Below are 24,925 nucleotides of genomic sequence, written 5' to 3'. Positions count from 1 at the left end.
CAGCACGGCCCATGCGCTTATTTCTCGTGAAGGGCTGTGCTCGTGTCTTCCCGGGGGGGAGGGATCCTCTGGGTCTGCGAAAATTACCAAGAGCAAGCCGACTCGGACTCCTTCAGGCTTAGCTGCGTCGTGATCGGCTGAGGCAGGTCCCTTCCTGCTGAGCGCCGGAACGGAGGCCATTTTGGATTCATTTCGATCAGTGACTTATGCAGCGATGGGGGAGGGGTTTCTCCCGCCTCATCTTTCTCCTCAGCCAGGTTTTCCAGGGTGCAGTGATTCAGTCCAGCCTCCCGCTCCTGCAACGGGGGATGACCCCGAGGGGGTTTCTGACTCCTCCTCTTCCTCCTTTTCATCGGCGTTCATTTTATTTCTTCATAAGGCTTTTAAAGCCAGGAAGACAGGGAAACTGCAGGCTGAGGGTAAAACGTCTTCTGGTGGACTTAAGTCTCATCCTTGAAAGCAGGCTAAGTCTCAGGGTGACTCCGGGTCCTCTAATCCAGCATAACTCTCTCTGCTTCAACGGCAGGGGAATGAAGTAAAGTGGATCTGTATACAGACAACAACCAACAAGGACTGAATTACATAGTCTGGGTAAACAAATAAGCATGGGTGTAGCTTGCTTATTGTGGCGGTTACTACCCCTAACTAATTAAGCTAGATATTTCACTTAGATGCAGTTCCAACACTGCTCTCTACATTAATGGTGGGGGTGGAAGGGAAATAGAACCAAAAGGTTACTAAGAGCCAAGAGAAACAGATAAGTATGAGGAAAATAAAAAGTGCGAAACTTGCTGGGCAGACTGGATGGGCCGTTTGGTCGTCTTCTGCCGTCATTTCTATGTTTCTAAGGCTAAGAGACCCTTGCGTACAGGGGCTAATCAGACTGATACTGATTCCACAGATCAGGATACGGATCCAGGAGACCAGGATCTGCAGGGCAAGCCTCCGATGGGGGTGGATGCAGACCCTGATCAGCGTTCACAGGATCCAGATAGGGGCATCTCCTTCCACAGTGTGAGAGCCCCTAAGGTGGTAAGACTGTTTAGGAGGGAGGAGTTGGCTCCGCTTATCCCTGCCATACTCAGTGAACTCGGCATAGATGGGCCAAAGGAGGAGTCCAGGCTCAATGCCATGGATCCAATGTTGTTGGGTCTGAGGGCCCCTGCTACTTCCTCTCCTTTTCATTTTTCTGCCACGGACTTGCTATTTAAAGAATGGGATACCCCGGCTCTCGGATTAAAAGTTAGCAAGGTGATGGATAAGCTAAATCCTCTACTGGAGGAGACGATTGAGATCCTCCGTGTGCCTCTCTGTCACCTTCTTACTAACCTCAAGCTAATAACACTCTGTCACCTTCTTACTAACCTCAAGCTAATACATTTCCTATATGCGGATGACATTCAAATCCTCATCCCTATAGCTGAATCTCTACACAAAACTATGGCATATTGGAATATATGTCTCAAAGCAATCAATAACCTACTCGCCAGCCTAAACTTGGTACTAAATACTAACAAAACAGAAATCCTACTTATAGCCCCTGAAAATCACCTTCCACCCATCTCTACAACGGCTAACCAAGATCCTGTCACTTCTTCCTCGCCACAAGTAAGAGACCTGGGAGTACTGCTGGACAACAGATTCAGCCTCAACAAGTTCGTAAATAACACCACGAAAGAATGTTTCTTTAAATTGCAAACTCTAAAGAAACTAAAACCACTACTAAACTACAGAGACTTCCGCCTGGTCCTACAAGCCATCATACTCCCAAAACTGGACTACTGCAATTCTCTCCTTCTGGGCTTTCCTGCCTGCACCACCAAACCACTCCAGATGGTAATGAACGCCACGGCCAGAATTCTCACGAACACCAAAAAAAGGGAACACATCACTCCCATCCTTCAGCAGCTTCATTGGCTACCGATTAAATACAGGATTCACTTTAAAACCATTATGATGATACATAAAGCCCTATACAACATCGCGCCTCTCAGCCTAACTCATCAACTCCAGCTACACACCTCCAAGAAACCAACCAGAAGTGCATACAAGAACCTGCTAATCACCCAACCGGCAAAAACCACCCTGAGGAAACGCGCAATATCCACAGCTGGCCCCACACTCTGGAATTCACTCCCTCCAGACCTTCGCCTTGAACCCTGCCACAATACATTCAAAAAGAAACTAAAGACTTGGTTCTTCACACAAGCATTCCCGGAGCAATAAGATCAGGAAGATATACCGTATTAGATTAGCCTCTGACCATTTCTGACCCCATGTCGTCCATAAGTTCCTGAAGACTCTCCTCTATGTTCATTATGTTCCTTTAATTTCTGTCATTCTCCTCTCTGTTTATCTGTTTAATTATTTTAAAGGTTTAAATGTTAATATCTATGTTATTTTTATAATGTTATTTGTTAAATGTAAGCCCCCGAGGCGACAGATTTGTTTCATTGTACACCGGTGCGATGTGTATATTATACAGGAGCGTCGGTTTATAAAAACTAAAAATAAATAAATAAAATAAATAAGGTGGACGCGGCAGTGTCCACGGTCACCAAGAAGACTATGATCCCGGTTATGGGAGCTACAGCCCTTAAGGACTTGCAGGATAGGAAGTTAGAGCTGCAGCTTAAGAAGATTTTTGAAGTCTCAGCACTGGGAGTGCGGGCAGCTATGTGCAGCAATTTTGCCTTACGAGCGGGCCTTCGCTGGGTTCAGCAATTGCAGGCTAACGCTGGTCTTTCTGATGTAGAAGCCCCACAAGCAGGGCAGCTAGAGGCTTCCATCGCTTATAGTGTGGATGCACTCTATGATCTGTTGCGAACTTCGGCCAGGTCCATGGTGTCGCCAATAGGAAGGATGGATGGTATATGAGCATATGCATCCTTCAGCTTGAGAACATATTTCCCTTCTTGTATTTGGATGTAAGGAAGAAGCATACTGAGGGAATTCATTTTGAATTTCTATCGAAGCAGATGTTTGTTAAAGGTCCTCAGATCCAGAATGGGGCCTCAATCCTCCTGATTTCTTGGGGATTAAGAGATGTAAGGAGTAGAAACCTCATTCATGCTGGGACACAGAGACTGGTTCTGTCTTTTGTTGGTGAGGAAGTGATTGCATTCTTTGGCGAAACTGCATCAGGTGTGACAGATATGTATCAGGATTTGAGCAGTGGGGTGGGGGGGTGGGGATGGTAACCGGGAGAAACAGACAATATCCAGACTCCATGATTCAGAGAATTTAGAGGTCCTCCAGTTCCAGAGAGGATCCAAAAAAGATTTGGATCCAGTTCCTCTCTGGAACAGAGTTCGGAGGGATGAAAAACTGGGCCTGGGTATGTGCCAGGCCTGTTGTGTAGCCTTGGGATGATGGCGCTCATTCCACCGGGATGTGGCGAGAGGTGGTTGCCAACATTGGGCTGGAAGAGGCAATAGGTAGTACTGCTGAAAAGGCTGGAATTTTACTCCTGTGAAAATGACTTGGTAAATGTAGAAGGTGCTCGAGGACCCACAGTAGGGTTGGACCACTACATTTTGTTTAATTTCACAGAAACTAGGTATATCTGGTAACTTGCGTGCACATCCCCTTGAATGCTATTCGCCTTGAGCCACGTTATACACCAAGTTCCAATCAAAGCTGATGTGTGAAAAGTGTTAAAGTTTCAGAGATCCAAGATGGTGCACTAGCATTTCAGCTCTGAGCATCCTCTCTGTTTTTCCTACTTTTCTATTAGAATGCCTCATTCTGCATGCAAGCGGAGGGCAAGAGAGCGTGTTGGCTCAGCTGCTCTATCTTCTATCCCCCCTGCTTGGTCCAATGGATGCCCACATCCAAAGGGGGGAGCCTTAGCGCTGGGAGTTTGCTCACTGGAAGGGATTCGGGGGGGAAGCTGAGCCAGATCCCCTCCCTGAGCTGTCAGCATCTCTGTCCCTGGAGGAGCGGACAGCCCCTGCTAATCCAGCTAAGGCGCATTCACGGTTCCAGTGCTGAGATCAGGAGCTGACCAAGGACATAGCCGACAATCGGTCTTGCTCTGAGCCCGAAGGACTGGAGGAAAGCGTCTTTGCCCCTCGAAAGATCTGTGATGTAGGGGGAGGCTGCTGGTAGTGCTGCTTTGCAACAACCTGGAGGAAGCTGAGCTGATCTCTCACAATTTCATTTTGTTGAGCTGGTAAGGCCTGCAATGTTTAATCTGGAGGAAATTTTGGGAAGTGATTCAAGCTTTGAACTGTAATATTGCCCAAATAAATCGTCTCCTCAAGAGTGTTAAAGATTTGGATTTCCGTTTAAACAATGTGGAGAAAGAATCCAGGGAGAATAAAGAATTTCTTGATTCCCTTAAAGTTAAAATTGAGAGTTCTTCAGCTTTACAACCAGCACTAAGTAAGAAGACCAAATTCTTCAGTATAAATTAGAAAATATGGAAAATCAGATAAGGGGAAGAAATCTTCGGTTTATTAATTTTTCCAAATAATCCCGCATGTCCCACCTAAGGATATGTGGTAAAGAAAGATATTTATTGGAAATACTTAAGTTTCCTGAACAGGCTTTTCCCTTAACTTCAAGGGTATATTATATTCCGTTTTTAAAGAAAGGTTCCCTTGATAAGGATAACATGCAAGTTCTCTCACCGATTGAAACATCTAAACTGGATATTTCAACAATATTGGAAACATCTGAAGAAATTTTGCTACACCAGCCACTTTAATTGTATCTTTTTTCCTTGAGACAGACAGACAGACTGGATTCTTAAATACTTTAAACATCGAATGAAACTTTTTTTGAAATCCAGAGTACAAATTTTTCCTGATCTTGCCAGGTCAACACAGAAGAGGAGGCGTCAGTTCCTGCTAATGAAGCCTAAAGATTTAGAGCTTGGCGCTTTCTTCTTGCTTAAATTTCTGTGCAAATGTATGGTTAAGATTTCTGAGGGGGCGCTCTTGAGCAGCAACCAAGATGGCTGCTTGAGACCGTTGCTCCTCAAGATCTTATAATAAAAGGTGCTAAACTTGCGTTTCCTCGCACAGAATACACTTCTTTTTAACTTCACTGCGCTCACGATGTCTAACTCTAAAGCTGGGAAGATTGAAGCCGCTTTTGCGGCCACTTCAGGCTCCAAACGAGTGAAGCAAGATCCACCAAAGCCGGAGAAATCAACACCGATGAAAGCAATGGCATCAGCAGACTTGCTGCTCGCTGAGCTGAAGCATCTCAAGGAAATGATTCAACTAAATATTGATGCGACCACTGCAATTCAAGGAGACTTAAATCTGTGTCTCAACAAATGTCCTCTTTTCAATCTTGCTTAGAAGATGTGGAATCTCAAACCGCTTCACTACTTATTACGGCACCCCTCCCTCAGATCATGCAAAGGTTAGAGCGACTCCAGCAAGAGTATGAAAATCTCTCAAATCGAAACCGTCCCAACAATATCAGAATTTTGGGTGTGCCAGAGGGTGCCGAGGGTTCGGATATGCTGAGCTTCCTAGTGAACCGGATTCCATCTTCCTTGCACATTGTTTTTGATCACCCATTCGAGATCGAACGAGCACACAGGATACCATCAAGGCCTCTTCGGAACTCTAAATATCCATGGCCCATTATCCTCAAAGTCCTACGCTACCCACAGGTACTCACCATCTTAGCGACAGTGTGTTCCAAAGTGCCAATAACTTTTCAAGATAACTCCATATTATTCATTACAGATCTCACTAAAACTACAGCTACCAGACGCAAGGCCTTCCTAGCACTACGGCCTCTCCTTCAGGCCTTAGGAGTCCGTTACAGATTACTTTACCCAGCCACAATGAAAGTTACGTGCTACAATCAAACCAAAATATTTAATCTTCTTGAAGACTTAGATGCCTTCCTTTAATTGAGGGAAAACTCACAGCAAATGGTGACTTGATAAGTCTTTTATTTTGTTTTTTTCCCTTGTGCAGTGAGTGCGTGTAGTTGGGGTCATCTGACACATGAGGATATGCATACTTTATAGCGCACCTTATGCTTTGAACTTTAATTTTTTTCTCAATGCATTCTCGATAATGGACTTGAACTTTCTGGACAATGTTGTATATTTGTGAATATGATAACCCCTATCTGGGCGGGTTAGCCTGTTTGCATGTTACTATGTGCCTAAATCAGTTGCGGACAGCGGAATCTTGTTCGGCCCAGGCTTGCCTAGAGGCTTTTTATTTTTCTCTCGGCTCATATGCCAACAGGCTTGGAATGGCCACATATCATTTCTTCAGTTTCTTTGTTAGCTTTTAAGCCTTGGTTTTATTTTTTCCCTATTCTACACCCGGGGGGAGGACTCACTGCCCAACTGCAGAATGGAAGACTATTTATGAGGAGTCCTATTGCCATCAGCTGCATCTTATTACCTTTGCCTTATATTTATCTTGGCTTCTGTGGGCAAATTTCTTCAAGTGATCTCCTTAAATGTCAACGGGCTCTCCCATCCAATTAAGAGGAGAAATATACTCACTTAGTCTTTACGAGCGGACGTCGCCTTTCTTCAAGAGACCTACCTCTCTGAGCCCTAGTCTCAGAAGCTTAAACAAGCATGGGTAGGCGAAGTCCTGCTACAATCCAGCATACAACAGAAAAAGAGGAGTGGCTATATTATTCCATAAAAAATTGAACTTGCAAATCTTGTAACAATCCTCTGATTCAGAAGGTCTCTGGATTGCCGTTAATGTGTCCATCAGTGGTGGCTCATACATTTTTAATATATATATATATATATATTTCCAACATGGACAACCCAGATTTTTTCCATGCAACCTTTGCATAGCTTCTTACAATGGGATCTACAAACTTAGTTATTAGCGGAGACTTTAATCTACCCCTGAATCCCATTCTTGATAAGCAAACAGTCCAAATCTCTTACTCAAAGGCTAGTAAGGCCTTACAAAGTCTTATGGATTCTTATAGGTTATCTGACCCTTGGCGCGTGTTACACCCTACAGATAAGGACTTCACCTACTTCTCTCCTCTGCATTTGTCATACTCCTGGATTGATTATTTTTTAATTTCCAGATCTATGCTGCCTTGCATTCAGTCTGCATGGATACACCCTATTCTCGTAATGGCCCATGCTGCTGTCTCTATTAACTACGCCCTAGTCTCTCCTGTGATAGAAGGCCCTCGGTGGAGATTCAACTCGACGACATTAGCAGACAATGCCTTCTTGGTCTTGCTAAAGGATAAGATTTCAGAATACTTTTTGCATAGCATCACTCCAGATGTCTATTTCACATCCGTTTGGGCTGCTTTCAAGGCTACCATCCTGGGTGATATGAGCTATAGTATTCGACAAAAAGACACAAAAAACTGCCCTTAACTCCTTACAGAAGGAAATATCTGTTCTGGAAAATCTCATATAGCTTCTCCATCACCTGCTACCTGGAGTTTACTGTTGAAGGCTAAATACGCATACAACAAGCTGTTGAACTCCCAGGTGAATTTAACCTTATTCAATCAAAAAGCATATTATGCTGAGAACAACGAATGTGGCCACTTGCTAGCTTCATACCTCAAGTGCCGGAAGGATAAAAAAAAGTATCTCCCATATAATTTCATCTACAGGATTGTCGCTAACATCAAATAATGATATTTTGTAAGTATTTAGTGACTTTACAGATCAGAATCTGTTGCATCTGATTCGACGATCCACCAATTTCTTTCCAGGCTCTCCCATCCCTCGCTGACGGATGATCAGAAAGAAGTATTAGATAGCTCTATCACATGTAAAGAGGAGGCAGAAGCTATATCTCATCTCTCTTAAAGGGAAAGCACCCGGTCTTGATGGATTCAATGTAGACTTCTATCAAGCTTTTCAAAAAGACTTAGTTCCATATTCACACACTTTTTTTTTCCTTGTATATCTCTCATCAGCTGCTACCTTCTTTTCAGAAGCCTGTATTGTAGTGCTCCCAAAGCCAGGAAGGGACCCACATGCCTCTAATTATAGGCCCATCTCCTTGTTGAACACTGATTATAAGATTTTTGCTAAAATCTTAGTGATTCGGTTAGCTACTGTGATGGGTTTTTTAATTCACCCAGATCAATCAGGTTTCATCAAGAACAGGCTGATTTCCAACAATAGTCACCTTTTCTTTCACATACAGGAGCATCAATCTAATTCTTCCTCCCTCCCCAATTTGGCATTATCTCTAGACGCTGAAACGGCCTTTGATCGTATAGAATGGAAATTTTTATTTGAAACACTTAGTTGGTTTGGTCTTGGGTACTCATTTATCTCCTGGATCCGATTTCTGTATGACTCCCTGACAGCATGTCTTTATATTAATAATCGTGCAACTCCATCCTTTTCCTTACATAGAGGCACTCGACAAGGCTGCCCTCTTTCCCCCCTCCTTTTTAACCTGGCTTTGGAACCACTGTTACTGGTGATTCGGCAGGATGCTAATTTGATGGGGGCCACCATTGTTGATGTATCTTACAAACTATCCACTTATGCTAATGTTTTATTATATCTAATGAACCCTACTATGTCTCTCCTTCCACTATTGGATCTCATTTCAATTTATTCCACTATGTCTGGATATAAAATAAACTGGCATAAAACTGAGATGCTTCCATTGAAAGTCCATGGGGCAGTGTCAGACCTTTCAGAATATTCAGTCCGGAAGGTTCATTGAGGACTCAAATATTTGGGGGTCAATTTTTATGACTCTGTACGTTCTACCATACTACGTAGTGAATGTTCTTTATTACAAAGGCTCCGTGATGCCATCCTACAGTGGTCTCCATTACATTTGACCTGGTGGGATAACTCAATACCATAAAAATGGTTCTTGCTCCTCGCATAAATTTCATACATTCCATGATACCTATTTTTCTAAAAATTTCTATCAACAAGTAGACTGCCTCCTTTCATGGTTCTTATGGCATAACAAAGTGCCTCATATTGCTTTAACTAAATTAAAAGCAGATAAAAGTGTGTGTGGTGGTGGTGGTGGGGGGGGGGGGTGGTGGTGTTTAATTTTCCCAATTTTTATCTCTACCATATGGCATTAATATTACAACAGGGGTATCACTGGTTTTCCCACCCTTTCCCTACTATTGATACTCCTAGATGGCTATCTATCGAACGGGCCCTATTTCCCTTCCCTTTAGAAGGCATCCCAATCCCATACTATGCTCCTTCCACCGAGCAATTACAGAATTCAAACAGAGATACGCCTCCTGAAATCCCACTTGGAAGCTTTCTAAATAAACTCCTATATGGCATAATTCTCTAATATTAATCGGCGGTCATCCGCTTGATTGGCATAGTTGGCAACACAAAAGCTATGGCTCCTTTCCTCTATTCTACGGGTGGAATCCTTACCTTTTCTGAATTACAGACGAAGTTTTCCCTCCCGCAATCTCAGTTTTATGCCTGGTTACAGCTTCGGCATGCACTCAATGCTTCTCCTCTATTATGCTTTCGCATGGCCGATTTGCCTGCTATATATTCTGTTTTCTGCGAATATGGACCAAGGGGCCATTTAGCCTTTAGGCTGTACAAACTTCTGAAGGTCTCTCTTCCGCATCCATCAGCTGGTTTGCAAGCTTTATGGGCGTCTGAAATTGGACCAATTGTCGGACACGATTTTGGACAGGAACTTTGCGTGTCTCACTATTTTCTAGTTTAACTCAAACCTCTTTTTTTTTTTTTTGTTGTTGTCTTCCATAGGGCAGTCTGGACTCCTTGGAAACTTTTTGTGCAGGCTTAACCCCATCTCATGCATGTTGGTCTTGCTCCATGCCTAATGCCACATTATCTCATATGATCTATTATTGCCCATTGATATCCTCTTTTTGGCAACAAATTTGGGTGACTATTTCTAAAATTCTTGAAATGACTGATCCTTTAACATATCGGTCAGTCATCCTTCGAGGGGCCGACATGTCCCTACACCTCATCCCCCCACATAGAAAACTATTAGACTTTTTGCTAAGGGTGGCAATGTACCTTATTTTGGCTAACTGGAAGCATAGTGATATGCTCTCTGTTCACTTCTGGTGGAACTCTTTATCTTTATAGTATATGTGAGAAAGCTATGGTGATTAAATATCGGCGAGCATCCACTTGGGCCCAAATTTGGAAACCCCTTGACAATTATGTGGAATCATTATAGCCCTATTATTCTATGAAGATGCTTTGGTATGGTTATGTTGGATATGTACCATTGTGTCCATGCATATTGAGGTCTCCTCGCTTTGTCTAACCGGTGTCACCTTCCTCCCCCCTCCCTTTTTTTTCTTTTCCTTTCCTCTTTCTCTAACTTTTCTTCTTCTCTCCCCTTTCTGTCCTGTTGCATTATTTTGAATTTGGAATTGTTCTGTAATAATTCAATAGTATTTCATTGTACGGTATGTATGATATTGTAATATTGTTCATATCCTTTAATGTATGGATAACTGTGCCATTTCCTAATAAAATGATTTAAACAAAATAATAAAGATTTCTGAGGTTTCTTATGTTTATCAACCTTTGCAATAAACAGCTTTTTTGTCAAAGTAGGTCAGTCTTGTTCATCACCAGTTTCTGCATGTTGAGCATATGTTCCAGTATATCGTCCTCTCATATTGTGTAAAGCTACCCCATTTGAGCTAGTTATTCCTGGTTGTTGGAATTGATACTATTTTTCTTTGGGTAGTGTAGTTGGATCTCTTCAAATTGTGGACTTGAGACGCATGTAACATTTATATATTTTCTTTTATTACTTTTTCTCTAAAGAAATTTTCTTTGCTATATGCATTACCTTTCAAGTGTATTCTTGGAATTGTAATTTTGAAAATTCATTAAAAAAAAAATAAAAATTTTGTAGACATAACAAAGAAGGTGATGAATTCACTCTTCAGCTTTCAAAAGCAGTTGTGGGTAATAAGACACCCCCTCCTTTTCTGCAATTTGCAGAAAACCTTCAGATTTTGAATACATTTGCGGGCATGTTGGAGATACATTCAATAAACATGGAACTTTGGAAAAATTCCTTGCTAAGAAAATCTAATAGCCTTATTAAGGCAGACTCAATAACAACTGACTGATGTGACAATTGGATGACTCCGAATCTTGGAGAGTTTGAACTCTGCATTCGAGATTCAGCTTTGTAGCCGTAGGAATGTCAGAAATAGGTGTTTCCACATTCTCATTTGCCAACAGTTTAGAATGTTGTAGACCAGGAGAGTTACTGGCTCTTATGGAGCATCCATTATCTGGAAGGACATGAAGATTTCAGTGCAGGTGTCTTTGACACTAACAGGTGACTATTCAAAGGAGTTACTTGTATAAAAGTAACATACTATCAGAACAGTTTTCAAAAGTATTCACCTGCATTAAGTGCACTTAATGTGGATAAAACAATATGGACAATTCAATACCATATCTTGATGCAATCCTTAAAAAGCCACTTAATGTGAGTAAATTGCATATGCACTGTTCTAAGTGTGTAAATGCATTTGAAAATTAGGCCCTAAGCCTTATTCCTATCTGTTCCATGAAATTTGAACATGACAGATGTTCCAGTGCAATGTCGGGCATATCCAGAAATGGGTTAGGAGGTGTATTTGTAGAACCCTTGCTTTAGAGGGGAACATCCCCTGGTCAACCACCTCTGAACAGCTTGATTGTTGTGGGTTTGACATGGCTGTGGGCCCTTGGTTGCTATATTGATGACTCCTCCCACGGGGAGTGGCCCCATGGGGAAAATACAGCAATAGGCTGGCTCTACAGTAAACAACACAGAAAGAATGGAAGCTTTATTAGACAGCAATAGAGCAATTCCCGTGGAGCAGGCAGTTCTCTTCAGCCAAGGAGTAGTCCTAGATGGAAGTGTTCAGCCTAAGCACTGATGTAGTAAGTGCAGAGGAGGTCTCATCCGATTCTGGAAAAAGAGGGGTCCGGTAGTGGTCCACGGAGCGGGGTAGGCAGAGAACCCAGTCACAGATGACGTAGCCAGCAGTGGTAGATCTGGTAGTGGTCCGAGGAGCGGAGTATGCCAAAAATCTGTTCTGTGGTGAGACAAGGCAGAGAGACTGAAGAGTGAGGGTACTCACAAGGCTGGTAATGCTATTGGAGAGATGATCTCCGCAGCGCGAAAGTAGCGGTGAGGCAAGGCCAGGGTCCTTGTAGAAGCAGGTCGACCCAGGAAGTAGGCAGGAGCGAGGCAAGGCCCTCGGGGAGCGAGTACCTTTAGGCGTTCTTGTAGATGCAGGGTAACCTGGAGAGTAGATAGGAGTGAAGCAAGACCCCCGAGGAGTTGGGTGCCTTGAGCGTCCTTGCTGGAGCAGCGAAATCCCAGAGGGTAGGTAGGAACGACAAGGCCCCCGAGGAGCTGACTTTCCTAGAGCGTCCTAGGAAAGTCAGCATAACCTCGGAGGGTAGGTAGGAGCGAGAATTCAGAGCGGACACTTCTGAGAGAGTCGAAATTCGCTGGACCGGAATCCTTGCTACCTCATAGCTGGATTGGAGATCGGAGGTTAAATACCCGAAGGTAGTGACGTCATGCGATGGAGACGCCCCCGAGGTTCCCACCATGACGTATTCAAAAGGGAGGGCGACGCGCGCATCCTAAGTGACCTCAGTGTAAGAATGGCGAACGCAATCACCCATGCCGGTCCGGGGACGCTGGGAGCTCGGCGAGGTGAGGCGGAGGCAGCCATCTTGCCCAGAGGAGAGGAAAGAAAAAGAAAATAGGTGAGACAGTGAGGGCGCAGCCGTCTGCGACCAGGTGCAACATTGATTCTGCTGCCATTGTGTGAAAAGATCAAGAACCCTGTATCAAGGCTTCTGAAGAAGTGTTTGCTGGTCTGAGGAATCGCTGCAGCAATGCTGAGGAGGACCAGGTGATTTATTCTTTCTTTTTAAATGACAAAGCAAAGACATTTTCACCTTAAACCGGCATAGTCTGGTCGAGCGACTGACATGCCATCTGATCTGGTGTAAGTGACAGACAAGGATAGGTTCCTTTACCTCAATAGAAAGTTTCTCCTTTTTTATATTTTTTGGGTGGCAAACCACAGTATAAAGCTTAAAGGAGCTGAAGTGTCTAATCAGATGCAAACTGTTAGCATAGAATGAATGAGGGCTGTGGTGATTGGTGCAGATAAGATAAGACCTTCAGCAGGTAGCCTAGATGCATACAGCTGCTTCTAGAACCTCTATGCTTCCAGTACCCCAGTGCACACCATCCGTGTATCTCATCCATTGGTGCACCGTGCATAGAGTGTGACCCACAATGTACCATGCATATCCCTTGATGCATTGAAGTGTCTTGATGTAGGCTCCGGTTCAGTATAGGGAGATAGTAACACTCGACCCTGTGACTTTGATTTAGGCCGATGGGGGAGGTAATGAGGAATTCCTGTTCAACTCATTTCCCAGCTGGCAGATGACGCTGTACTGCAGATGAAGGATCTACTGCTTCTTCTAAGATACTTAAGCAGGTCCTCTGACGTTGTGAGGTGTTCCATCTTACTATGGCTGTCGTTCTTCAGCCATTTTGAGGATGCTCAAGTCTGTTTTGGCTTTTTTGTGTGTGTTTTTGGGTTTTTTTTTGTAGTACTGAAAAGTGCTGTTGTGGGTGTTACAGAGCAGCAAGGCAACTAAAAGTGAAGAAACTGAATAAAATAAACAATTTTAAAGGATTCTGAAAAAAAAAATCTGAAGACTGAATACACATAGGGGCTGTACTCAGCCAAAAAAAAGGCTGAAGAGGTTTACGGGGCAATGCTTATATGGGAACTCCTGCACATGCTCAGTAGAGCTCAAAGCTCTACTTGAAGAGAAGTCCATTTAGTGCCTCTGGATGTCACCCACAGATCATGTCTAATTCAGCCTGCTTATCAACAGAGAATCAAGTTTCTTAGTATGATTCTGCTGTAGTTTTTTCCTGAGATTTATGTGGAAGTCTGCAGCTGATTATGTGTGAATAAAATCAGCTGGAGATCTTCATGACATGCAAGCTGGAAATGGAGAAATTAGGGAAGGTTGAAATTCAGAACTTTTTGAAAACATTTCTAATCTTCATGATATGAATTTTAATTGGACAGAACACTGTGAGAAGAAGGAAAGGAGACAGAACTTGTGACATTCTGTAGAGGTCACACTCATTTGGACATCCGGGGGCAGATTTAAAATGTTATGCACGCGGCGCATACAAATGTACACCTGATTATTCCAGGACAAGCAGGATGCTAGTCCTCACATATGGGTGACGTCACTGACTGAGCCCTAGTGTGGGAAAACTTTCTGTCAAAGTTTCTAGAAACTTTTGACTGGTCCTGTGAGGCTACTGAGTATGCCCAGCATGCCATGATATTCTCTGCCACAGGGGTCTCTCTTCAGTCTTCGTTTTTCCGCACTGCTATAGGCATCGCGGGACAGGAGCCGTTGCGAGTCTCTCACAACAATTTCTGACTGAAAAGTCACATAAATTTCTCTATATTCTCTCTCATCGGAGTCTCTCAGGGTTTTTCCACCGGCTGGTGAGTACCTCGGTCTCATATTTTGCTCTTTGAGTAAAATAATTTTTTCTCACGAGCTCTCATTTTTTCATCGACGGCCGTCGACTTAAAAATGGCTATGAGCTTCAAAAAATGCCCTGTATGTAACAGGACAATGTCTATCACCGACCCACACTTAGTGTGTCATGTGTCTTGGTGAGAAGCATGATGTTAATACTTGTCCAAAATGCGCAGAGATGACGACGAAGGGAAGGAAAGCGAGGCAAGAGAAAATGGAACATTTGTTCCACCTACAACTTGTACCATCTCCCTCGACGTCATCAAAGTCGTCTCCAGCCGGAGCTACTAAGCGCATCTTACTTAAAAAAAACCTCACCCGGAAGGATCGGGACATCATCATTCCCCACCGACATCCACAGCATCGATGAAGTCTGTCGATCAACATAAAACCAAACATCGACGTCCAGTTCCATTCCCCAGGAGGAATAGACAGCGAAGCGGCCACGGAACCAAGAAACATCGGTTCCCTCAGCGCCTGGGCCTCTTCTACCGCAACCATCGATACCAGATCCTCCACAGGGCTCTGTGCAGGATCTGATACCTCAGCCTCCGCCACCGCTTACAACTGTTCTGGTTCCATCAGTTGTAACGCCGGAATTGTCTGATCTTATCAGACAAGCGGTCATACAGGCTTTAAAAGATCAACAACCAATTCCGGCGGTTCCACTGATGCACACAGCATCGATGCCGGTAAATATGCCGATGCCGGTGTCGATATCGACACAGACGACAAGCATGGAATCGATGCCTGCACAGAGATTCATTACGGCATCGACATCCATCTATGTGTAAATACCGTCGACCTCCTCGAGGCCGATCTCGATGCCAACACCGTCGACGTCTTCGATACCATTACGGACACTTCTAACAGTGCCGGCATCAATACCAACTACAATTCCATCGATGCAACCACCATCTGAAGATCCTGAACCCCATGATCTGGCATTTTTTCAGCGTCTTTTACAGAGATATCAAGATGTCATCGACAAACTTCCACCAAAAACGCTGGAGGGAGTTTCTCCATTAATCCCCTCTGATGATCCACAGCGAGACGATCCAGATGACTCCTGGGATGATCAGCAGACTGATAACATCTTCTGAGGACTTCATGTCTGAGCCTTCACCTCCAGACCAGAGAAAAAAGTCCCCACCAGAAGATTTGTCTTTTTCCAACTTCATACAGGACATGGCAGACACCATTCCCTTTAAGCTGACTGCAGAACAAGATACAAGGCAACAAACTTTGGAAGTCCTGCAGTTTGACCCACCAAAGCAAGTATTGGCTATTCCAATACATGAAGTACTCTTGGATCTCCAACACCGCATCTGGGAACACCCATGTTCTGTCTCAGCAGTAAACAAGCGTGTAGACACTACATGTTTGGTACAGGCAGCTCCAGGATACCAAAAACTACTACCACATCAATCTGTGGTAGTGGAATCTGCCCAGAAAAAAATCTAAGCATATCCGCCCACACTCATCAACCCCACCGGGTAAAGAGCACCGGTTTCTAGATTCCCTGGGAAGAAAGGTGTATCAAGCTGCCATCCTAAATGCCAGAATCTCTTCTTATCAACTGTATATGACACAGTATCAGAGAAATCTCTGGAAGCAGATGGAAGAATTTGTCACCTCTTTACCAACACAATTTCAAGAAGCAGCACAGGCCATAGTCCATAAAGGCCTAGAAGCCGGGAAACATGAGGTGAGGGCGGCCTACGACAGTTTTGAGACGGCTTCCAGGACAGCAGCTGCTGGAATCACCGCTCGTAGATGGGCATGGCTCAAGGCCTCAGACCTCAGGCCTGAGGTCCAGGATAAACTTGTTGACTTCCCGTGTGTGGGGGACAACTTGTTTGGCGAAAAGGTCCAAGAGGCAGTACAACAGCTTAAGGACCATACAGAGACCTTACGCCAGTTGTCACAGGTTCCACAAGAACACTCTACACAACCTCCTCGTTGACAACCTAGGAGAGAAGCCAGATGCCCATACTACCGACCAAGGCGATACTACCCCCAAGCCTCTCGGGGTAGGACAACCAGCCCACAACACCGTTCCCAAACCAGACAGCCAAGAACCACTCGCCCGCAACCTCCTCCACAGACAGGCCCTGCTGCGGGTTTTTGAAATACAGGCCAGAGAACAAGTCCATCTCCTGAATCCTCGACCAGACCTGCCAGTAGGAGGAAGTGTATCCTATATTCACACATATTGGCTAAGAATTACATCAGACCAATGGGTACTCTCCATAGTCTCTCGAGGTTACAAACTCAATTTCCTCTCAATTCCACCAGAATCTCAACCGAGCTTCTTTCCACAGCAAGAATCTCAACTAATTCATCTACAAACAGAATTATCCATCCTTCTGAGAGCCAGGGCTGTACAGTTAGTGTCCCGGACTCAGCAGGGTAGAAGATTCTATGCCTGTTATTTCCTCATTCCAAAGAAAACAGGAGGCCTACGTCCCATCCTAGACCTCAGAAATCTCAACAAATTTCTGAAAAAAGAAAGGTTCAGGATTGTTTCTTTAGGCACCATGCTTCCACTTCTTCAAACAGGAGATTGGCTTTGTTCTCTGGATCTTCAAGATGCTTACGTTCACATTCCAATATTCCCTCCTCATCGCAAGTACCTACGCTTCATGGTGGGCCATCAACATTTCCAGTACAGAGTTCTACCATTCGGTCTAGCCTCTGCTCCCAGAGTATCCACAAAATGTCTGGCAGTAATAGCAGGACACTTGCACAAACAAAGTGTCCATGTTTTTCCATATCTAGACAACTGGCTCATCAGAAGTCACTCTCAACAAGGAGCTCTCACTTCTCTCAGTCGAACGATTTCTCTACTTCACTCCATGGGTTTTCTCATCAACTATCAAAAATCCCATCTCACTCCGTCTCTCCTACTTCAATTCATAGGTGCAGACATGAACACTATCCTTTCGAGAGCTTTTCTACCCGTAGATCGGGCAAAGACACTTTCACTCCTGGCAAAATCCATTTGCTCACAGAAACAAGCAACAGCTCATCAGTTTCTAACCTTACTAGGCCACATGGCCTCCACAGTTCGTCACTCCTATGGCACAGCTTGCCATGAAGGTTACCCAATGGACTCTAAGATCACAATGGATCCAAGCCATTCAACCCCTTCATTATCCAATTCAAGTGACCCACCAACTAAGATTATCTCTACTTTGGTGGGCGAACATGGACAACTTGCGCAAAGGCCTCCCTTTTCAGCAACCAGTCCCACAGATCACTCTAACTACAGATGCATCCACCTTGGGTTCGGGAGCTCACATAGACAATCTCCAAACCCAGGGTACTTGGACAAAGCTTGAAGCAACTTTTCAAATAAATTTCCTAGAGTTTTGAGCTATACGTTATGCGTTGCATGCGTTCAAGGACTGCCTTTCACACAAGACTGTTCTAATCCAAACGGACAACACAGTAGCCATGTGGTACATCAACAAACAGGGAGGTACGGGCTCGTATCTCCTTTGTCAAGAAGCTGCTCAGATTTTGGCCTGGGCCCTAACAAACTCAATGTTTCTCCGGGCCACTTATCTGGCAGGCATACAAAATGTAATGGCGGATCGACTCAGTTGTCAGTTCCACCCACACGAATGGTCCCTGGATCCCTCAGTAGCGACCAGGATTTTTCAACGTTGGGGTCAACCAACAATAGACCTCTTTGCGTCACACCTGAATCACAAAGTGGACAGCTTCTGTTCTCTACACAAACAGAAAAACCAGCCAGCCCAGGACACCTTTGCTCGCCCTTGGAACTCAGGCCTACTATACGATACCGCTCATAACCAAAACTCTAGTGAAGCTACAACAGGACAAGGGGTCCATGATACTCATAGCCCCATATTGGCCTCAACAAGTATGGTTTCCTACACTTCTAGACCTCTCGATCAGGGATCCCATTCGCCTGGGAGTAGCTTCCACTCTCATAACTCAGGATCAGGGTCGGTTGCGCCATCCCAACCTTCAATCCCTATCCCTAACAGCATGGATGTTGAAAGCTTGATTTTGCAACCACTCAATCTTTCCACCAATGTATCTCAAGTGCTTCTAGCTACACGTAAGAACTATTCTTCAAAATGGAAAAGGTTTACTTTGTGGTGCAGGCAAAAGAGTATTGATCCTTTCTCCTGCTCCACAACTTCTCTAGTAGAATACTTATACCATCTTTCAGACTCTGGTCTCCAGACTTCATCTGTAAGGGTACATTTAAGTGCAATCTCAGCTTACCATAACAAGATGGGAGATGCACCAATTTCCACACAACCTCTCGTCAGTAGATTTATGAGAGGTTTAACGCACCTAAAACTACCAATTCGGCCACCAGTCAAAGAATGGGACCTGAATCTGGTTTTAACAAGGCTCATGCGTTCTCCTTTTGAACCCATAGATTCCTGTGATCTTAAATTTCTCACATGGAAAACTATCTTCCTCATAGCCATTACATCAGCTAGAAGGGTTAGTGAGTTACAAGCACTTGTCACATACTCACCCTATACAAAGTTCTTACATGACAGAGTGGTTCTCTGTACACATCCAAAATTCCTTTCCAAAGTAGTTACGGAATTCCACTTGAACCAGTCCATAGTTTTATTTATTGATTTATTTATTTATTTATTTTTGTTTGTTTATTTTTAATTTTTATATACCGATGTTCCTGTATAGCATACATATCGCACCGGTTTACAAAGAACTGAACAGTCGCCTCAGGGGCGGGATACATTAAAACAGTCGCCTCAGGGGCGGGATACATTAAAACAGTCGCCTCAGGGGCGGAATACATTAAAACAGTCGCCTCAGGGGCGGAATACATTAACACAGGAGGACAGGAAAACTTTTGGGGAGACATTCGTAAACTCGATTAAATGTAACTGGGTGCCAAACTCGGAAACATAAATACAGAGGTAAGTATATTTACCCATATTCTTTCCAAGGCCTCATTCCCATCAAGGAGAAACAGCCTTACACACCTTGGACTGTAAGCGTGCAATAGTTTTTACATAAACCGCACTGCAGTCCACAGGAAAGCTACTCAACTGTTTGTTTCTTATGATCCAAACAAACCGGGTAAAGCAGTGGGTAAACATACTCTATCCAACTGGTTAGCAGATTGCATACAGTTTTGCTATGAAAAAGCAGGCCTTCCTCTCCAAGGGCTAGTAAAGGCACATTCAGTAACAGCACTATCAACCTCAGTAGCACACTATCGTTCAGTGCCAATCCTTGACATATGTAAAGCAGCAACATGGAGTTCTCTTCACACCTTTGCAGCTCATTACTGTTTGGACAAGCAGGGACGACAAGATTCAGCCTATGGACAATCTGTCTTAAAGAACTTGTTTCCAGTTTAATCTCAACTCCTTCTACATCCAATCTATTTTACTGTTGCTTCACCACAAAATGACTCAGCCTCTAGCTTGCTAATCACCCACATGTGAGGACTAGCATCCTGCTTGTCCTGGGATAAAGCAAAATTGCTTACCTTGTAATAGGTGTTATCCCAGGACAGCAGGATGTAGTCCTCACGAAACCCATCCGCCACCCCGCGGAGTTGGGTATGTTATCTTTTATTATTTTATTTTTGCTAAAGCTTATTGCTACATACGAGACTAGAGAGAGACCCCTGTGGCAGAGAATATCATGGCATGCTGGGCATGCTCAGTGGCCTCACAGGGCCAGTCAAAAGTTTCTAGAAACTTTGACAGAAAGTTTTCGCGCACTAGGGCTCCATCAGTGACGTCACCCTATATGTGAGGACTACAACCTGCTGTCCTGGGATAACACCTATTACAAGGTAAGCAATTTTGCTTTTTATAACATGCACACTTGTGCACCTTGCACGCGCCGAGCCCAAGGGGAGCCCCGATGGCTTTCCCCGTTCCATCCAAGGCCGCGCCAAAATCAGAGCGGCCTTGGAGGGAACTCTTTTTTTCGATTTCCCCCCCCCCCCCCCCACCTTTCCCTGCCTTCCCCTATCTAACCCACCCCCCAGTTCTAACTAAATCCCCCCACAACCTTTTTTTCAGGAGTTGCCGGCGCGCCATGCCCCGGCACAGGCCACTGTGCCGGAGCACTCAGGACCGCCCATTTTGGAAATCCCTGGGGCTTGTGTGTGCCGCCGAGCCTATGCAAAATAGGCTCGACATGTGCAGGGGTAGTTTTTCGGGGGTTATGCACGTATCCCTTTGAAAATCTACCCCCGGAGTCCAGGTATATGGGAAACTGTGGACTGTTGTCTTTTGCTCCCTGGCACCAGTGTAGGAGATGGCCAAAGCCAATGAGGGAAGGGTGAGGAGGTAGTGATGAGCAATTTGACCAGGAGAATGCCGCCCTCTTTTGCATAGGTATGAAAAGCAGCTGGAGCAGGAGGAGCAGTCACTACAGCAGCAGCGACGGAGACTCTACAGTGAGGTGGCAGAAGAGAAGGAGCGTCTGAATCAACAGGCAGCCAGGTGGGAGGATAGTGCCCCAGAGAAGTGCCACAGGGATGTGAAAAATTGGGTATAGTCCATGACTTCTAGATTACTGAGTGATAAATGGAAGGAATGTGACAGTTCAATATTGAAATGTTGTTCTAAGCCAAGAGAATTAACAAATACTGCAGGGTAGCAAACATCATAATAAAAGCTCAACTGTCTTCACAGTTTGCACAGACTTAATCTGAATAGTCACTCAAAGGAAAACATGAATAATGTATGCAGGGTAGAAGCCCAAACATTGTGTGGTGGTTTCCTGTAGAAAGAAGTCTGGTACTCTGATCCTAATCCTTTTCCTAAATTGCACACACTCTGCTTCTCTAGCATATCTGGTAGATGTATACATCATGCAGTACCTCCTGGCACTGCTGTAAATAGCATGACTATAAACATGTCGTCTTGAATTCCTCCCTGATGCTGTCATATGATCATGTCCCTCCCAGAATTTTCCCCTCAGTAGCTGAAATTTTCTATGCAGAAAATACAAAGAAGCTTATGTTTAACCTTCCATTAGTGTTTTCTAATCACTCTTGGGAAAGGTTGGAAGTATGCAAAATCATGAAAGGACTTAAACAAGTTAATGTAAATCGGTTATTCTCTCAGATAATAGAAGGACCAGGGGGCACCCCATGAAGTTAGCAAGTAGCTCATTTAAAACAAATCAAAGAAAATTATTTTTCACTCAGTGCATAGTTAAGCTCTGGAATTTATTGCCAGAGGATGTGATTTCAGCAGTTAGTGTTATTGGGTTTAAAAAATGTTTGGATAAGCTCCTAGAGGTTAAATCCATAAACTTCTATTATGGTAATTAATAAGCAATATTAGCTTGTGATCTATCTAATGTTTGGGTACTTGCCAGGTACTTGTGACTTGGATTGGCCACTATTGGAAACAGGATACTGGGCTTGATGGACCCTTAGTCTGACCCAGTATGGTATTTCTTACGTTATGTTATGTTCAGTTTTCAGTATAATGGCTTTGCACATATCCAAGGTGTTCCAGTCCAGTTGGCAATAACATGTCTGGTGTGTGGAATGCATACCCTTTGCATTGCACATGCATCCTGTTGAATGGCTGCCCTAGATTTGACACTCTGCTGCCCAGAAGTGCAGTACCAAGCTATTCACCTGTTCATGTTTCACCAATCCAAAATGCTGGGTAAATAAGTAGGTAGAAAGAGAAATATGATTTTATAGTGGATAAGCCCCATATGCCTTGTATAATTGGCTCAAACTTGTCACTAGCATTTGCTTCTCTGAAGGTGGAAGCCTGCAATGTGCATTGTGGCTTATCAGGGGAATGTTCTATTAAGAACAGGTGGGGGAGAGGAGTTGTCTTTTGGCACAGCTGCTGAATAGGAACATTGGCTCAGCTTGAGGGAGGAGGAGTATTTTTCTGAACCAAATATATTTTTGTGCCTGGCAGGCAAAGAGCAGAACTAGATGAGCTGAGACGGCAGTTGGAGGAGAACTGTTCCCTGAGTAGCAAGGCGTTGAAGGAAGAATACGAGAAAAGCAAGGAGGAGCAGGAGAGACGGCATCAGGTCATACAACTGGGGAGTTGAGCCACCCAAATACACCTCTTACTTATTCATTATTACAACTTATCACTTCTATTGCACAACTAGACTTGTAGACCTGTCCCCTTCCCCCTCACCATCCCCACCACTAATCCTTTCTGCCATGCTTTTTATTGTAGATTGATATCCAATTCATACAGAAGTTTGCAAGTCTCCAGAAGTTGGTTCCCAAATCATCCAATCCATTTTCCCAAATGTGCTGAGCTTATGTATGAGAGCTGTGGTTGAGCAGTTAATATAGTGAAGATGGGGTTGCCACTATTCTTGAGATGAGAGAGTTAAGGGGTATATTCCTCTTCAGCCAGCCAGACCGTCCAGACAAATAGGTTTTGCCCACCGATCAGAAGATGGAGACAGAGTAACATACTCACTGATGTCATCCCTTACAGTCTTCCGTGCTGATCTCAGTCTGCCAGTATTCTTTGTCTCCAGCAGATGATAGGAGCATCCCATGCTGAGCACTGAGGTCAGGTTAAGCTAAATTCAGAGGAATTGGATTGAGTAGCAGCAGCAGAGGTGAAAGTCCAGCACTCCTTCCCTCAGTTGAGCCACACCATGGACCAGGGTGTTTATCCCATTTCTGGAGAGGGTTTAACTGGCTACCAATTAAATGCCCTTGTTTGCCTGCAGCTTCTTCCTACTATCTGTCCTTCAAAAAATAAAAATGGGGAGTGTTGAAAGGTGGGGAAAATGGGGGGTGGGCAGGGGGAGGTGGTTGAGTGGTAGGTTATATGTTACAGAATACACAGCACACTTAATTACAAATATGGAAGCTTTACTTATAAGTCTGAGAATAAGCAATCAAAGCATAAAGTTTTCATTAAAGAATATGTACACAAAATACTTTCCTCACAATTCCCAATGTGATGTATTTTGGGAAATCAGCAACAACTCTGGTCACTTGGGGGAGTAGACTACAGGATAAAAAAGTGATTTTCTGGTGCATCAATCATAGAAACATAGAAATGATGACAGAAAAGGACCAAGCTTATTTATTTTTATTTATTTTTATTTATTTAACATTTTTTATATACCGAGGTTCTAGAGATAAAATCACTAGAGATGTGAATCGGAACCAGAATCGGTTCGGATTTCAGTTCCGATTCACATCTCTAAAAATCACTAAGCACTTCGGTTTACAGACAACTATTGAAATGACTGAAAGTAAGTCTTACAGAGAACAAGGAAATGAAGAACTGGGATGTTATTCATTTAAACTCATTATGACATAGAAACCTTAAATAACAGAATCAATATAAGATTAGTAGTCAAACATATAACAGTCGATTAAAAGTGACTAGAGTAATAAGTGATAAAATCTAAGGTTGTTTGGCAGTGAAAAACATAATAATTTGAATCAGGGTGGGTGGGAAGGATTAAGTCCAATTAGGCGTAGGCTAGGGTGAAGAGCTTATGGTAGCAACTGCTGGCTATACAAGCCACCTTTATAATTATCAGTTTACCACTGTCAAAGTCAGGGCCCTTGTTGGTTGCTGTTTGAGTCTAATGCCCCATTACCTCTTGCCATTGAAGCAGAGAGCAATGTTGGAGTTGCATCAACAGCAGAAAAGCTTACTGATTAAGGGCAGTAACCACCGCAGAATCAGCAAGTTACTCCCATGCTTATTTGTTTTTGCAGACTAGTTTAGTTTATTGTCATTTATGTACCGTTACATCAGATGTACCTTCACAACGGTTTACAAAGTTTAATACAAATATGGAAATACAAAATTTATAATATAGTAACAGCTAATACTAATAAAAGAATACGAAATAATTAGCTGTTAAAAGAAAAGATAAAATCACATAGAATAAATCTAAGGGAATTTAATACGTAACTACATAAAACTTGCAAACAAAGTATGACATAATAAAACATATAGATAGTAAAGGTCTTAGCAGTTCAACGGAGCAAGGTTTCTGGAATCTATGGCTCTTAAATTAGTTACTTGGTGTTCCTTACTGATGAATCATACTCTGTAAAAGCACATTTAAATAACCATGTCTTAAGATCAGACTTGAATTGCTTTTTATCTGAAGACAATCTATGCACTATAGTAGCGGCGGTGTGCAAGGGAGAGTTCTTGGCTTCCCTAGATCTCACAGAGGCGTACCTGCACATTTCCATTTGGAAAGATCATCAGAAGTGTCATGGTGTTGGGCCAGCATTTTCAGTTCCAGGCCCTTCCTTTTAGTCTGGTGACGGTGCCATGCACATTCACCAAAGGAAGGAATTTTGGTACATTCATACCTGGACGATTGGCTGATTCAAGCAAAATCCGAAGAGGAGTGTGA

General features: G+C 43.7%; 1 protein-coding gene across 4 annotated transcripts in view; it reads left to right on the top strand.

Annotated features, from left to right (window-relative positions):
- The window catches only part of CEP131 (centrosomal protein 131), a 235,245-nt gene that overhangs the window by 145,858 nt on the left and 64,462 nt on the right, over positions 1-24,925 (top strand). For all 4 annotated transcript variants that reach the window (XM_029599216.1, XM_029599215.1, XM_029599219.1 and 1 more), the window contains 2 exons: positions 20,920-21,027; positions 22,477-22,594. In XM_029599216.1, the coding sequence (XP_029455076.1) occupies positions 20,920-21,027; positions 22,477-22,594 (226 nt within the window). The remainder of the gene's footprint in view (positions 1-20,919; positions 21,028-22,476; positions 22,595-24,925) is intronic.

This window comes from Rhinatrema bivittatum, chromosome 4, assembly GCF_901001135.1.
Source record: "Rhinatrema bivittatum chromosome 4, aRhiBiv1.1, whole genome shotgun sequence".
Taxonomy (NCBI): domain Eukaryota; kingdom Metazoa; phylum Chordata; class Amphibia; order Gymnophiona; family Rhinatrematidae; genus Rhinatrema; species Rhinatrema bivittatum.
This window is presented reverse-complemented; position numbering and strand designations above follow the sequence as displayed.